This window comes from Nilaparvata lugens, chromosome 3 (genome assembly GCF_014356525.2).
Source record: "Nilaparvata lugens isolate BPH chromosome 3, ASM1435652v1, whole genome shotgun sequence".
Lineage (NCBI taxonomy): Eukaryota > Metazoa > Arthropoda > Insecta > Hemiptera > Delphacidae > Nilaparvata > Nilaparvata lugens.
The window spans coordinates 65285885-65301693 of NC_052506.1; the positions used below are offsets into that span (position 1 = coordinate 65285885).

The 15809-nt window shown below is 35.7% G+C and overlaps 1 protein-coding gene across 1 annotated transcript; it reads left to right on the forward strand.

The window, feature by feature from the left end:
* The first annotated feature begins 360 nt into the window (after positions 1–360).
* Positions 361–15578, forward strand: LOC111061869 (adenylate cyclase type 6-like). Its single transcript, XM_039424328.1, has 7 exons — positions 361–478; positions 3171–3263; positions 8165–8311; positions 11593–11751; positions 12186–12319; positions 14553–14653; positions 15551–15578. Coding segments are annotated over exons 1-6 (618 nt in total). The 5' UTR covers positions 361–395; the 3' UTR covers positions 14555–14653; positions 15551–15578.
* The last annotated feature ends 231 nt before the right edge of the window (positions 15579–15809 follow it).

Below are 15809 nucleotides of genomic sequence, written 5' to 3' on the forward strand. Positions count from 1 at the left end.
ATAGTAGACTTGAGATGCGCGGGAACACTATCGTCAGGTGATCATTTTCATAACGGCAAGGAAGTTGTGTGAGTGCGCCACACCAGATTTTTTGAATTACTCACCTGTCTACTCTCATATGATGATATTATATCATAAGTTAAAATAGAATTACCATCGCTAAAATCTCATATCCTACATTAATTAAAATTCAACATGGTTAAAAGACGATCTGGCAACAGAGTAAAGCGAGAACAGAGATAGCGCTATCCGCTTTGTTGAATATAAACGAGGATAGCAGCACCAATGCTAATCAAACACTGACATTACAACGTGGATTTCACTATAAAATGTCTGTTGTTTTTGGTTTTGTAAAGGAGCGACTTCTGCTGTCAGTGTTGCCACGTCACGTTGCTATGGAGATGAAGGCTGACATTGCCGGGAAGCCACAGGACTCCATGTTCCACAAGATCTACATTCAGAAGCACGAGAATGTCAGGTTGGTATTACACCGAATGCATCTCACACCTCATTTCACTGCATTCATTCAGGCATTGTTTGCTTATTGCAGGCTCCATCACCGCAGACACGATTGAATTTCTAGCAGTTTCAAATGAATTGGGTATGAAGGGTTAGAATGAGGATTCCTGCTAACAATCAATAGATCACATGATATCTATAGATAGACATGATATGATACACGGTATATGTACTGATTACTATTATTCATTGAATTAATATAAAATGACCACAGAAATCAATCTGTTTCACTTGAAAAAAATGAAAATCATCCTGAGTCTTGAACATTTGAAATTAAGGTCCAACTAACAGCTTTTCGTACGGTACAAATTTGATTTATTGAATGGATGCATTGAATCTTATCCTATAGTGGTCCATCTTGGTCTAGATAGTGAACTTCTGTAAGCTTTGGTAGCCCTGTTACATGACATCATGAGCCCTGTTACTGATTGATTGATTGATTGATAGAGTACTTTATGTATGCCTAAATTTATGTAAATTATTGTATGAATACAAGTATTATTAAGCGCATTGCATTAATTAAATCGGTTTAATTTTCTCCAATATTTCCATTATAGCCTATTCTTTGTTGTATGGTTTAGCTTATTTCAATTAATCTCTAGGAGATGTTCAATGTTTATTGTATTACATATACTGTATTCAATAAATTGATATCTTATCTTATCTATGTGTAGATTAAAATACTGTGATATAATAAATCACATTTCTTCTTCTTCAGCTGCAATCATTCAATTGGTTGGCAGTTTTCCGTCGTTTTCTGTCTAGAGCTATAATTTTTTCAGTAAGATGTAGCTCTGGATCCCTAGATCTCTGGTAGCTTGCTTCAGATCACAATAAGAATATTCTTCTAAAGATAGACTTATATGATATTATACTGTATATATACCGTATAGCCTATATATTAGGTTCTGTAGATATGATAATAGATACACATATCTTCTTTTCTTCAGCTTCAATCATTCGATGGGTGGCAGCTTCCATCGTTTTCTGTACATAGCTAAACTTTTCAGTTTGATGTAGTTCTGGATCCCAAGATCGATTATTATCATTATATATTTATTTATTTGTGGATACAATTATTACAAATCACTTAAATATGATTCAGGCTTGGCCCAAAACTATTCTATTCCAAATTTTGATAATAATGTCCAATAAAATAGGTTATGCTTAAAGTTCAAATTCAAATTTGTCAAAAAATATATATGAGCTAGAAATTTGAATTCAGTAATAAATTAAAACACCAATTGTTGTCAAATATTAAACTTAATTATCACCGTACATTGAATAACTATTTTCTGAAATGATTATTTCAGAAAATTTTAGGCCAAAATACACTCTAGACCCCTAGATCTTTGCTTCAGATCGCAATAAAGAATATGAAGGTTCAAAGAATCGATTTTAACAAAATTCATCACATCACTGCAAGTTACGCATTCCATATTGATGATTGAAATGGTTATTTAGACGGTAATCTTCCACCTTCATACTTTCTGTTTGCTGCCTCAACGGAAAAGTTGATGATTAGTGTGGGTGTGCTCACATACAGCAACTTTCTTGGTGCAACTTTTTCTGTGAGGAATAGAACACAAGCGTTCTCCATCTGCTGGGCACACTGCACCTTGTAATACTGATCTATTTTTGAGAGTAGTAAAGCCCTCGAAATTCCACCCGAAATTCTAGAAAAAACCTTCTTAAAATACCTTAGCTTTTCTGGTTAGTTTACCGAACTATTGAGCTAGGTTATTTGCACAGAATACAGCAATATTGTATTCTGTAGTTATTTGGCACAAACAAACACGCATACGGACAATTAAGGTAGGCGCTCACAGATCGTCATCGGACGAACGGCACGCATCGGACGGATCGAATGATTGGATTTGATACATCGTTTTCAATTGGAGTGCGCATACCTATACGATGCGGATAGGTATGCGCACTCCATTGAAAATAATGTATCAATCTAATCGTCCGATCCGTCCGATGACGATCTGTGTGCACCTACTTTAGAGCTCTTCTGTGGCTGACTGTACGTACTATTAGATGAAACTATCACATCCTGATAACCTTTCTGCCTATTTCAGCACCCCCAAAATAAAATCCTAGCTACATCCTTGCCCCAGTAGACAGTAACACATCTGGACAAAGTTTGGGACCGGAGAACATATTACAAATCATAGGGCAGATCTTCTCCAACATATTTTTTAGAACTTGAAATTTGAGATATTTGAATCCGAACTGCTATCACATTCTGCTCAGTGAGTTACATCACTGGCACTAGTAAGCCAGGGTGTCAATTTTTTGTAGATTTCTATCTGCCCTTCTGTAACATGGTTGCTGTATGTGAGTGTTCATCAACATTGTTTTAGAGAAGAACCTACAATCATTGGAGCAGAACTTCCAATTAAATGAGAAAGGAAACCATTGATTCCAGGGTTGATAGAATTTTCTTGCAACGATATTGTTCAATCTCACATACCAGTTGTCGCATCTTGACAGTCATAAGAAAATTTTGTGAATGTAATCGGATAATAATAATTATTATTCATGAACCCAATCCTATATGGAATAGGAACGTTGTATAGTTTGTTATATGTATTGGGGATAGCTCTACAACATTATTAAGGAATTTATGTTGAAATTTGTTTTTTCAGTATACTATTTGCTGACATATGCGGCTTCACAAGTTTGTCAGACCAATGCACGGCTCAAGAATTGGTACGACTGCTCAACGAACTATTCGCCAGGCAAGTTTTCCGTCATATAATAGCTAACTTTAGAATCTTTCTTGAAAGTGTTTGGAATATTTATAGCTATAATATAATAAAGGAAAGAATCGGCTTATGGCTGTGCAAAGGCTTAAAATAAACTTTCTAATCGCGATATTTTCAAAGTTTTTCAATTTGTATATCATCAACCTATCAAAATGAAAATTTTTTCTCAGGAATACATTTTTTTCGATCATCAATTTTTGAGATACGAGCGCCTGAAGTTTGAATTTTGGGGCAGAACATTTCAAATTCGGTAAAAGATAAATCCATGAGATTCAGAGGATAGATTCTTCATGGTATTGTTGATATAGTAAAATAAAATTTTCTTAAAATATCAATTTTAATGATAGTTATTCAATTTACTAAAAACAACCAATAATAACTTTTTGTTGAGTTATTTTGGTAAATTGAATAACTTTTTCAAAAATTGATATTTTCAGAAACTTTTTGTTTTACTAGATCAACAATACCATGGAGAGTTCATCCTCTAAATCTCATGGATTTATCTCTTACAAAATTTGAAATGTTCTGTCCCAAAAATCGAACTCAGGCGCTCGTATCTCAAAAAGTGATGATCGAAAAAAAATGTTTTCCTGAGAAAACTTTTTCATTTTGATAGCTTGATGATATACGAATTGAAAAATATCGCGAGTAGGAAGTTCATTTTTAGCCTTTGCACAGCCTTATACTCGTTCGGGATAGGGAATCCGAATGACGTATCTTCAAGTCTAAACGACTGGACTGATTAAATTTAAATTTTGCATATAGATTCTTAATTTACCGAGCACGGTTATGCCTATTTTAACAGGTTGACTACCATGTCTAAAATATGAAATGAATTCATCAACCGAGAGTCATTTTTCCCCATTCCTCTGCTACTTCACTGTGCATCAGATATGATACACATTGCTTGTTACCCAGAGACCATGTGCATCAGATGTGGTCACAATTTCTTCATCAAACAGACAGCTGTGTCCAATTGGGATACAACTATATGTGTTTTTGTCTATACAATCGGCTTCACTGGTTCATGAGTAGCATAGATCATTCTTGGTTTCAAATTAAGTCGTCCCTGGTGGCAGTTATAAGAACTTTTTCAAGATAGTGAATAGGTACTCTATTCTCTGTGATCTATACTCACTGAAATCAGTTAATTTCGGCCTGAGCTTCTCCTATCATCTGGTAATCTGTGATTATATCGAAAATCTGGAAGTTTATAGGTTAGTATCATGTTGATAATGTTTACAGTAACTTTCAGTATACTAGATAGTGCTTGAAATCAAATCTTGGTAATTAATATGGATGACCGTGAGTATAACATCGACTCATTGGAACTTGATTATATTTACGTTGACAGAGAGGATCATGAAGAAGGAAATTTTGCAAATAATAGTGATAGTGACTCTGATATTTTCATGGACGATTCAGATTTGGACCCTGACTATGTAGTAGGCTTCAGTGAAAACAGTTCTAGTGCATCTGAAAATGAAGTTATGGATATTGATGAACAATTTGTAGGTATAAACAACAACAAACCGTGACTTGGTATGATATTGGTGATAATCTGCATGATTTTGAAAGTCAAGTGGTGGAAGATAAATTTCGCCCAGAATTTTATGAAACTGCTAAAGGTAAAGATCCAATTGATTATTACAAACTTTTTGTGAATGATGAAATTATCAATATGATCGTAAAACAGACAAACATATATGCTGATCAATGTATCGTTGAGGGTATAGTTAACGAGACTATTACTCCCCATTCTTCATTGAATGATTGGACTGAAACAAATAGTGACGAAATACGAAGGTTTTTGGGCTTAATTCTCTGGATGGGAGTCGACAACAAACCCCAAATAAGTGACTATTGGTCTACAAATACTCTGTATCGAAACGATGTGGTTAAACATGCGAAAATAGCAAGAAATAGATTCCAAGTCCTCCTAAAAATGATTCATTTTTCAAATAATGAAGATTGTCCTGTAGGAAATAGATTATTTAAAATTGAACACCTGATGGAAACCTTTGTCTCTATTTTCAAATCTGCAGTTGTGGTTGGAAGAAAAGTATGCATAGATGAGTCTATGATTCCATTCCAAGGCCGACTATCAATAAAGCAGTACATACCAAATAAAAGGCACAAATATGGAGTTAAAGTTTTTAAACTCTGCTTAGATGGTGGATACACGTATTCCTTCAAAATTTATTGTGGAAAAGAACAAAATAGCAACCATTCACATCGTTTAACTTCGCAAAATACAGTGATGAATTTGATGCAGCCGCTTCTTGGTGAAGGACGTGAACTTTACACAGATAACTATTATACTTCGGTTGAGCTTGCCCATGAGCTTAATGCTAACAAAACTCATCTTATAGGAACACTGCGTAAGAATAGAAAGCATAATCCCAAAACAGTTGTGAATGCAAAATTGAGAAAGGGAGAAATGAAATGTCTGCAGAGTGACACAAAAGTTATTGTAGGGAAATGGTATGATAAGAGAGACGTGCTCTTCCTGACTACGAAATCTGCACCTACTATAGTTGATGTACCAACCAAGCGAAATAGAGTTCTTCAGAAACCTTCAACAATTGTCGAATACAATTCAGCTAAGGGATTCATTGATGTTTCTGACCAGATGGCTTCATATAATTCAGCTCTACGTAGAGGATTGAAGTGGTATCGCAAAGTTGCTTTCGAACTAATTACAAATACTTCAATAGTCAATGCACATCTACTTACAAAAGAATCGAGCATAAGAAAATCGACATAACAAAATTCCGGGAACAGATAATACTTGGACTTATATCATCTGGAATCGACGAGCCAGTTATGAATATGCCTGCAGTTAACCGACATATCATACAAGACTTAGACAAGAGAACCCGTTGCAGTGTGTGTTATGAAAGAATGTCAAAAAAGTTTGGGAGAAATCATGCTGTGAAACATGCTAAAAAAGTGAAGCTTTTTTGTCCTGCTTGCCCCGTGGTAGCAATATGCAAACCATGTTTCTTTGAAACACACACTGTTTCAAAAAAATAGAGACAAGGAAAGGATTTATGGGTTTGTGTATTTAGAGTGGTGATATTAGTAAGTAGGCTTTAACTTAATAGTAGGTTAATTATTTAGATTTAGTGTTAGGATAAAAATATTAGAAGGTAGGAGTAGAGGTTGGTTTATTATGCAGAAGAAAAGATTAGGGTGTTTTAGGGTAAAAATATAAGAAGTTAGGAGTAGGTTCATTATTCAGATTCAGGGGTTTGTGTATTTAGAGTGGTGATATTAGTAAGTAGGATTTGATAGTAGGTTAATTATTTAGATTTAGTGTTTAGGATAAAAATATTAGAAGGTAGGAGTAGAGGTCGGTTTATTATGCAGAAGAAAAGATTAGGGTGTTTTAGGGTAAAAATATAAGAAGTTAGGGCCTAGGAGTAGGTTCATTATTCAGATTCAGATTGTTTTAGTGTAATAAAGTTAGAAGATACAGGAGTAGAAGTAGTCATGAGTTATTTATTCATATTCAGGGAGGTTCATGGTGGTAGGTTATATAGGTATGGAACATTTTATAATGTTGGAACTTTTATCTGGAAGAATTATTATTACTATGAAATAATTGAGTTCCTACAATAAATGCCATTCATCATGATATATTATAATGAGTCTTCTCTGTTATCTTTTCATTTCTTTACATTCACTCAAATCTTGGATCTGTTGTTGGCCTGGGGCCCAGGAATACACTATACAAAAATCAAATCAAACAATGATGTATCTAATGTTGCCAATTCCACTTAACTTATCAGATAAAATATAGAAGTGGAATTATAATAAGTGAAATATCCCTCCACAATAATAAGTGAAATTTACAACATTACATCAATGTTTTATTTTTGTAAGGAGTTCCACAACATCAATGAAAAATCTACTAATAAGTTCTACTAAAATATATTCACAGTGGAAGTTTACTGTACAGCTGAAGAAAGACTGCTTGAAAATGAAGCATGCAAAGAGAGGCTTCTCAAAATAATTATATTATATACTAGCAGTCTTATGAGCTGAACAGTAAACATCCTACTGCAATCCTTGATGGAGCTACCTACAGGTTTCATATTGCAATCTGCTAAATAATTATAATCAACTTTGAATATAGTAATTGTCAAATCTATTTCACAGAAACAACAGCAATTTTTCTAGTATCTGGGATCAAACCACATCACAGAAATGAGAAAAAAAGCTGAGAATGTTCAATACTTCTGTTTATTCAATAACTATAATGGTTATAAATAGCAAGGTTAGGTTAGCTCAGGTTGTTAGAAGTCTGCTGGTAGACAATTGTGATGAATACAATATTGCAGTTAGCTAACTGTTTTGTAAATCCCAACCACACACCATGTGCATCAAAAGTGGTCACATGCTTCAGAGAAGTGGTTGAGACAGGAAATACAACATTTTGAACTTGTAATATACGTTTCACAGGTTTTTCAGCCTTTTTATGGAAAAAAATGTCATGGTCTGTCAGAAAGACTAATAAATTTAAATATGGTATACTAATAGACACCAGTGCATGTCCAGAAGTGATGCACAAGGTATGGGAGTAACATTCTGTGTGCATCAAAATTGATGCACATGGTAGTTAACCTGTTAAATTCTTCAATATTTCAGTAGGTCTAGTTATCAGTTTGTCAAGTTTTTAATTACACCCTTGTGAAGCATGGATTACCTGCTAGTCTTATCTAAATTTGGGAGGGGAAGGTTAACTAATTCTTCCTCTCCCTACATTTCAATGATGTACTTATAATAAATACATTTTTAAAAGGTCTTAAAGTCTCCTAAGCTATTGAAATGTTGATGAATTTATTTTGAAATATGTCTATTTGTGATAGGTTTGACAGACTAGCGCAGGAGCACTACTGTTTGAGGATCAAATTGCTGGGAGACTGCTACTACTGCGTGTCCGGTCTGCCTGAGCCGAGACCCGATCATGCTCACTGCTGTGTCGAAATGGGCCTTGACATGATTGATGCCATTGCGTGAGTACCTAAAACAGGCAAAGTTGCAATGGAATTTATTAGATAGAAATTTATCATATAGATAGAGAAAAATACCAAAGTTTGAAGACTTCGAAAATATCAATACGTAGACTCAATATTGATTTTGATTCCAGAACTTTGACATTAGTTCAAGAGTCAAACCTGAATATCACTACAGGAAATAATTATTGAAAAAAAATCATTCATCTCACTGCAAGTTTACAATGTTTACAAACATATTTCAAAAATTAAAATTATATTATAATACGGAATAATTTCACGCATAATATACGATAACAATATGAATATGTCCACAGTGCATCCCTCTTTAGGTTAAACCTGTGTGGAGATATGACTTACTCTCTAAACCAAAAGAAACATTAGGTTTATCGTAGACAAATTTTCCAAATGTTTAAATTCAATTCATAACATCTTAAGGTGCGTACAGATATACGCGCCTTCAACACGCTCCGCACTCGCTCCGCACTCGCTCCGCAATCGCTCCACGCACGCTCCGCATATGCTCCGATCATGAACGTTACGGGAGATGTTAGCTCTTCTCGCGTTCCACTCATGCTCCCCGGTCGATCATCAATCGATCTGCTCGAGTGACGTTCGATTGCGGAGCAGAGCAAAAGTCTGTACGCACCTTTAATATTTGAATTATTGTATGAGGTGCGTACAGATTATGCGCCACCAACACATGCATTTCGCTTTTTATCAGCTGATTATATCTGTATCTTACTGTCTCTGTGGAAACACAGATATAATAAGCATGACATCACCTGATGAAAAGAGAAATGTATGTGTTCGTGGCGCATAAGTCTGTTCACATTTTTGGAGACATGATGCATTATGTGAAACTAAGGAGAAAGATGGTGAAAAAGGAAAAAAAGAGGTGAAACATTTGGAAAGTGTTGAGAATGGTAATAAAAAGATGAAATGATTAATAGTGTATGTTGTTTGAGATGGTATAGAATTATTAGAAGATGAATGAGTGAGCATTGAAGTAGTCTACTAAGAAAATGATGAGGAGGAGCAGGAGAAGGAGGAGGGAGAGGAGGAGGAAAGAGAGAACACGAAGGAGAGAATAAGGAAATGAGCATCGCAGATTACATGTTATATTACATATTAGGTAACTTATATTAGGGCGCGCCTGCACCAAAGATGAATGATGAGGAAATGGAAGGAGAGAAATGAAAAGAGAGAGAGTGAAGTTATGGAGCAGGAAGAGAGAGAGAGAATGACGAAGATGAGTGTGCTAAAAGGAAATGGCAGGCGGATGGAATTGAAGGGTGATGGTGGGGTGGGGAGGGGGAAAACGGAGATGACATTGACATAGAGGGCAAATAATACGTTGAGGTTGAGCTTATTATTATTTGGGTTGGGATGTGTGAACACTGCTGACTACCTGGTTATTACATGGTGGAAAATTAGGTACTTGATGTTAGGGTTCCACTGTTTCCTCCGAGATTGTTTCTAAGATGTAAACTCATATTATCTTTGTAAGATGTGAATATACAAGATGTATTAGTTTCTTAGGCCCGTATGCAGATATCCGGTTTAAACGGAGAAAAGTCATTTGTTCGTTTAAACCACGAGTGGAACACATTATGATAAATATGCTACAAGTAAACGTGGTTTAACGTTAAACTTAGTGTTAGCATATGGCCCAACGATGTGGCAACAATTCCCTCTCATGAGATATGATACAGAGTGATCAAAATGTCACGCTAAATAAGCATCAAAAGTGTTAGAATAAATTAAAAATTTGAAATGTTTCAGTATACATAAAAAATGTCTCCACCAATCATGACCATTTTCTAGTGAAAGAAAGTGCATATCAGAATTATTGTTATAATTTTGTTGTGATCATCCTTTGTATTCATTAATCTCCGTCAACTTTCATAGAGATCTCTAAATTTTATTTTTGATTTTTACAAAGTTGACAATCAAAAAATGGAGGGGAAGCTATGACTCCCAGTGATTTGCTCCATCATAAAAAAGGCTGGTAATTTTTCTTGATGAGAAAATAAGCACAACTACACATTAAATCAAAACGACTTAATATTATCAAAACCGTTGCATTATTCACTAGTACTGAGATACTAGTTTCATCTGTTACACCACTGACAGCTTGAAAATGAGACCTGTCTGGTCACTAAACCATGGTCCTGTACCAAATAAAACTATAGAATTTGACAATATATGTGAGTTTTTATTTCATTATGTTACACCACTATCAATCTCTAGTAAACTCATCATTATGGTTGTTGAATGATAGATCTATCCTAAACTGTATATATTGTACTAGCCGTCAGGCTCGTTTCGCTCGCCATATCCGTCTAGCCAGGGGGCTCCGCCCCCTGGACCCCCGACTGGATCGTCCAAGAATGAGATCAGCAGGCTCGCTTCGCTCGCCTGCATTTTTCATTTGAGCATTTTTATCATATGTTAGGACAATCCAGTCGGGGGTCCAGACTAAACGTCTGGCTAAACGGATATGGCGAGCGAAGCGAGCCTGACGGCTAGTAATATAATATTCCCAGGATTTAAGTAGCAGTGCCCAATCAATTTTTCCGCGATAAATGCATTTAAATCTTCAACTTGGTGCCAACCTAACAAAGTCAACTCAACTTAATGCCAACCTGACAAAATTATTAATTTAGTTGCCAGTTAACAACTGTTTCGAAGAGGTACTCTATCTAGATTATAGTTCTATAGTAACATGTGATATGGAAATTTCAATTTAATTAGAGATTGGAGAAGAAGAATATACATGCTAAAAGACGAACTTTAAACCCTTAAAACAACCCTTGGAGTTAAAATATTGTCAAAAGATTTCTTAATGCCGCCTCTAAAGGGCCAAAATTCTACCAAATTTGAACGTTTTTGGTCCGGTAGATTTTTAGTTATGCGAGTGAGTGAGTGAGTGAGTTAGTCAGTCAGTCAGTGAGTGAGTGCCATTTCGCTTTTATATATATATATAGATTTGTGACTTTCGAGTGAAATTTTGTGAAATTTAATCACTGGTTTATTAAAAAATTTGAGATACTTGTTTCGTCTGTTACACCAGTATCAATCTTTGGTAAACTCATCATTTGATGGTTGTTGAATGATAGATCTATAATGGAATGTACTGTATATACTGACTGTACAGCATGGAAGAGGTGCACTTGACCTCCATGATGCACACTATTTGCCATGCAACCACAGTCTTTACCTTTGTCTGTATATTGTAGATAGTGTGGCTCTTTCACATAAAGTTTGTGGACTTTCAGGTTGGTTCGCGAAGTGATGGGTGTGAACGTTAATATGCGTGTAGGCATTCACACAGGGCGTGTGCACTGTGGCGTGTTGGGCCTGCGGAAATGGCAGTTCGATGTCTGGTCCAATGACGTCACACTAGCCAATTACATGGAGAGCGGAGGCATACCTGGGTAATTACAAATATAGTCAACTACTCATTCAATCATATTTTTATTTTGTATTTTTCAATCCGTTTTGCTTTTTGTATGGTTTTATATGAGTTATCTTAAAAGTGTTATTCTTTTCCAGTTGTTCTTTATTCTCTAGGATGACCACGCCAATAGATGGCTCATTGTTGCCATTTAAAAAAAAGAGAACCTAGGTTCATCTCGTGATGGAGTAGGCCTAACTGTTTTCAAAATTGTATCTATCAAGTTCATCAAATATATTCGTTTGATAGTATAGGTGATAGTCAAGTATGTAGTTCATGTTCACATCTCATTCATTCTCATTGAATATTGATTTCAAATTAATACAATATATGAAGTTTATTGAGTTTCAATTCATTACAAATACTGTACTTCACATGAATTGTCAATAACAACTTTTTCTTTTTGCTCCTCAGCCGCGTTCACATAACAAAAGAAACACTGAAATGTCTGGATGGAGCATACGATGTTGAGCCAGGCAGAGGCGGAGAAAAATTCCTATTTGAGAGATCACAACATCGAAACTTTTCTTATTGTTCCTGGAAACACTGTGAGTAACCTATATAAAACAGAAGAGAAGTTAATGCTTTATATGTATGATAGTAAAGTCTAACTGGAATGTCTGGTGTCTTTTCATACGTCAGTCTTACGTTTTATGCATTTGCATATTAGGTACTTAATAACGACCATTGCTCTAATTTCAATGTTCTGCACTTATAACTTACAATGATATGATTTCAATGTAGTGCACTTATAACTTACTATGATTGCTAGATTTTAGCTAATAAGCTGCTTTATGAAGAATTAAAAGAATATCATTAAATAGACTGGTGGAAGGAAATGGAATAATTATTGTTGACAAGGAGAGAGTCGAACTGATGTGGAAAAAACTTATAGAAGAATCATTTCATGACAATAGAGCAGTGCTTCCCAAAATAATCTGTAAAACAGGACATATAATATTAATAAATGAAGTAACAGATCCAATAAAAAACACAAAAGCTGGTAAAACGACAGGCCCTGATAAAATCCAGGCAGAGTTTATAAAACTTCTAGATGATGATAATATTAAATAGCTGACTTCTTTGTTCATTCAACCGTATTTATGACAATGGAAGCATTCCCAGAGAAGTGGCTGGAGTCGGAGTTTATTCTATTGGCAAAGAAGGCGGGAGCTAGAAAATGTGATCAATATAGAACAATCAGCCTAATGAGCCATCTCTTGAAGATATTCCTGAAAATAATACATAAAAGGATTTACAAGCTTTGTGAAGAGCAATTTTCAGCTACACAATTTGGGTTTAGGAATTCTGTTGGAACAAGAGAGGCCTTATTCAGTATCCAGGTGCTATTCCAAAGATGCAGAGATGTGAACAAGGATATATATATATATATATATATAATATATATATATATGCATGCTTTGTGGATTATCAGAAGGCATTCGACAGGGTTCAACATGAGAGAATGGCTGAGATATTGAAAATGACTGGAATAGATGATAAAGATCTCAGAATAATAACAAACTTGTACTGGAAGCAATCAGCATCAGTGACTTTGGAGGATGACAGTGTAGAAGGTACAGAAATTCAGCAAGGAGTGAGACAGGGATGTGTGCTTTCTCCATTGTTTCTCAATATTTATTCTGAGTACATCTTCAGAGAATCCTTGGAAGATGTAGATGTAGGCATTCCTGTGAATGGACAGATACTCAACAACATTAGATATGCTGATGACACAGTCATTTTTGCAGAGAGTTTAGATGATTTGCAGATGCTGATGAACAGAGTGACAGAAAGTAGTGAGAGACATGGGTTGAATATCAATACAGAAAAGACAAAGTTAATGGGCATCAGCAAGAAAAATGTCCCCAGATGTCACCTTACAATTGAAGGAAAGCCAGTTGAACAGGTTAATAAATATACATTTACCTGGATGCCACTCTGGAAGACCAGTGGGATCACTCACAAGAAATCAAGATCCGCATCGAAAAGGCCAGAGCTGTGTTTTTAAAAATGAGTACCATGTTCAAAAGTCACGATTTGACAGTTCGAAAATGAGATTTCTTCGGTGTTATGTTTTCTCCGTTCTTCTATATGATGTAGAGTCATGGACATTGACAGCTGTAACTGAGCGCAAACTAGAGGTATTTGAATTGTGGCTCTACCGGAGGATGCTGAGGGTGTCATGGGTGGACCATGTTTCTAATGAAGATATTTTAAGGAGAATGGGAAAGGGGAAAGAAATTCTCAAGACCGTGAAAGCGAGGAAGCTCCAATATCTCGGACATATAATGAGAAATGGAAGCAGATACGAGCTACTCCAACTTGTATTGCAAGACAAGGTCGAAAGTAAAAGAGGTCCTGGAAGAAGGAGAATATCGTGGCTTAGGAACCTGAGGACATGGTATGGAATGAGCACAGCACAGCTGTTCAGTGCGGCAGTCAACAGGGTCATCATAGCCACAATGGTTGCCAACATCCGGAACGGATAGGAACCAAAAGAAGAAGCTTCATTAAATTTCATGGAACAACGCATGGGCGTATCATTTGTATTTCTGAGTTCCGTTTCTATTTCTGAATGTATTCTGAATTCCGTTTCCTTTTCTGAATGTCTATTCTCTATTCATACTGTTATCAATTCGAGTTCAGTTCTTTAACATTTATCAGAACATACTATTGCTCAAAAAAAGCTTCCGAACATCAATAGGAAAATTTGGATTCATCATATTGAACAAGAGATTTTTTTTAATTCAGAATAAATAGAGAATTTATATTTTTCAGAGTCAAACCTCGTTGAAAAAGCCCTCAGGTTACTCGATGAATGGAAGTGTGGCGAAAGAGCTGAGAGTCATGGGCCATACGGGGCAGGCTAAACATCATAAGTGAGTCAGTCATCTATAATTCATAACAAATAGTCTAGTCTTCAACTCCTTCAAATCCATGATTTCATAAAAGTATAATATTCATAATTGATTAGCCTATACTCTCACACACAGTTTCACAGAAGAGCAATGAAACTGGATAAGAAAAACTCTTTCTAATATGATTAAAAAACAAATTTCTTCCATAGTCTGAATTGAGATTTTTCCATGAGAGCGTTTCCACTAGTTACTAAGCTTTATAATAAGTTTAAAGATTTTCAAATTTTTCAAAATTCAAATGAGAGGATACTCCCTTACTAAGCAATGATTTTCTTCCTTTTCTCAATAGGGCGAAAATTCAATGGGAAGCGAGGCTTCAGAGAGAGATCGATAAATCTAGATATTTTGACGGCGAGACCATACTAGGCGTTTTTTCAGGCGTTTTCAGACGATTTTGCAGGGTAGGAAACTCTCTGATTGGCCGATTGGGTTGGCGTTCGGGAATTAGCTGATCAGGGAATCAGTCAATCGGAGAGCTTCCTGCCCAGCTGTTTCATCTGAAAACGCCTAAAAATACGCCCAGTATGGTCTTGCTCTGAATTCGACGACAAGTTTGAACAAAGCAAAAGGTGCCTGGCACTTTAGGTTCAAAAAAGGATGACATAGACAGTCATCATGGTTTCCAATTTGATGTAGCCAACTGTACCTATTAAGATTAAATTAAATTCGTATGGCTTTTTGTTGTTGGGGAGTTTCTTGCTTGAAGATCCCACTTCGCCTCAATATATCATTGAAGAGGTCAATGGGCCTTACTACCATTTTGTACCTAAAAGCAATGTTTTCGTTCTCATGCAATTGTGTGGATAAGCTAATGTGATTTGATACAATATAAATTTGATTCATTTTGGATTGTTTTAGGCTGAAATTCGGCGAAAGTGTGGAGCTGAAAGACCCCGAGGATGAAGTGAACGATTATCTGATGAAAGCGATTGATGCACGAAGCATCGATCACTTGAGAGCCGAGCATTGTCAGACTTTTATGCTCAGGTTTAGAGATCCAAAGATTGAAGAGAAGGTGAGAGCACTCTCGCATTATTCAATTATTAACTTGAAATATTTGAGTTTTACTTATTTATTAGTGAATAGATTCGTCTTCTTCTTCTTCTACCTTTCAGGG